The following is a 1,748-nucleotide window of genomic DNA, read 5'->3' on the forward strand; positions in this document are numbered from 1 at the left end:
AAACAGGAAAGGTATAAAATGCTGTTTTATTTGTCTTGTGTCAATATCAGCAAGAGAAAGAGACAGAGATCGGAGTCTCCAGAACCCAGCGGTGTGTCTGTAAAGAGTAACTCATCCATGTTGGATCCCCCTGAATTGAGTGATGGACCAGTGACCTCTGACCCTCCGTTAGTATAAACATCTACTAATTTATTGTTGTGCATCTCAGAGGAATAGTGATTTACACAATACAATCAAATAACACCAAATTTAATTCAAAATATGCAACATATGCACTTCACAGGGGTGCAACTCAAAATTGTATCTGGTTATGGATATAATTCTGATGGTTTCCAACCGTCATTGTAATCACTGCCATGGTCTCCTTTTTGTTTCTGTTTATTCAGCAGGGGGACGATACATAGGCTGATCAGATTTGTGCCATCCTCTACATCCCTCTATCAGACCTACATCAGGCAGGACAACACTGAAACTGTCCTGCAGACACACAAGCTAGAGACTGGAGACCTGCAGAGAGTCAAAGACGAGCACAAAACTAGCATGAAGAACAAGTACGAGAGATTATTTGAGGGAATCAAACTGCAAGGGAATGAAACCCTCCTGAACAGGATCTACACACAGCTCTACATCATGAAAGAAGAGAGTGAAGGAGTGAATGAAGAACATGAGGTTTTACAGATGGAGAAAACAATCAAAACACAACACTCACAATACACTCCAATCTACTGCAATGACATCTTTAAAGTCTCACCTGAACCAGGATGTGAGGAGAAAGACCAAATAAAGAATGTCCTTACTAAAGGCATTGCCGGAATTGGAAAAACCATCTCTGTGCAGAAGTTTGTTCTGGACTGGGCTGAGGGAAAAGCCAATCAGGATGTAGATTTCATGTTTGTGCTTCCATTTCGAGAGCTGAACCTGATTCAAGATCATCAACACAGTCTTCACAGTCTTGTGCTGGACTTTCATCCTGAACTTCAACATCTCGACTCAAAGATTTATGAGGAGTGTAAAGTTGTGTTCATCTTTGACGGCCTGGATGAAAACAAAATCACACTGATGTTTTCAGACAGTCAGAAAGTTTCTGATGTGACTGAGACTTCATCAGTGGCTGTGTTGATGTCAAAGCTCATGAAAGGAGAGCTGCTTCCCTCTGCTCTCATCTGGATCACTTCCAGACCAGCAGCAGCCAATCAGATCCCTTTCAAGTACATTAACCGTGTGACAGAAATTCAGGGATTTGATGAGCCTCAGAAGGAGGAATATTTCAGAAAGAGAATCAGTAACGAGTTAAAATCCAGCAGAATCATCTCACACATCAGAAGAGCAAGAAGCCTCCACATCATGTGCCACATCCCCGTCTTCTGCTGGATCTCATCCACTGTGCTGCAGAAGCTCTTGAAAGAAGATCTGAGTGCAGAAATCCCTCAAACTCTGACTGAAATGTACATCCACTTTCTGCTGATTCAGATCAACATGAGGAATCAGAAGTATGAAGAGAGAGATCCAGAGAAACTCCTGCAGTCCAATAGAGAAGTGATTGTGAAACTTGCAGAAGTGGCTTTCAAACAGCTGATGAAGGGCAATGTGATGTTCTATGAAGAGGACCTGAGAGAGAGCGGCATAGACATCACTGATGCCTCAGTGTATTCTGGGATTTGCACTGAGATCTTTAAGCAGGAATCTGTGATTCATCAGAGGAAAGTCTACAGCTTCATTCATCTGAGCGTTCAGGAGTTTCTCGCTGC

At 42.5% G+C, this 1,748-nt stretch overlaps 1 protein-coding gene across 1 annotated transcript in view; it reads left to right on the forward strand.

Annotated features, from left to right (window-relative positions):
• LOC107721109 (NACHT, LRR and PYD domains-containing protein 12-like) overlaps positions 1-1,748 on the forward strand; it is a 31,309-nt gene that overhangs the window by 14,900 nt on the left and 14,661 nt on the right. The window contains exon 4 of the mRNA XM_016528974.1: positions 387-1,686. Within this exon, the coding sequence (XP_016384460.1) occupies positions 387-1,686 (1,300 nt within the window). The remainder of the gene's footprint in view (positions 1-386; positions 1,687-1,748) is intronic.

This window comes from Sinocyclocheilus rhinocerous, unplaced genomic scaffold (assembly GCF_001515625.1).
Source record: "Sinocyclocheilus rhinocerous isolate Xijiao unplaced genomic scaffold, SAMN03320098_v1.1 scaffold394, whole genome shotgun sequence".
In the NCBI taxonomy this organism is placed as follows: Eukaryota; Metazoa; Chordata; class Actinopteri; order Cypriniformes; family Cyprinidae; genus Sinocyclocheilus; species Sinocyclocheilus rhinocerous.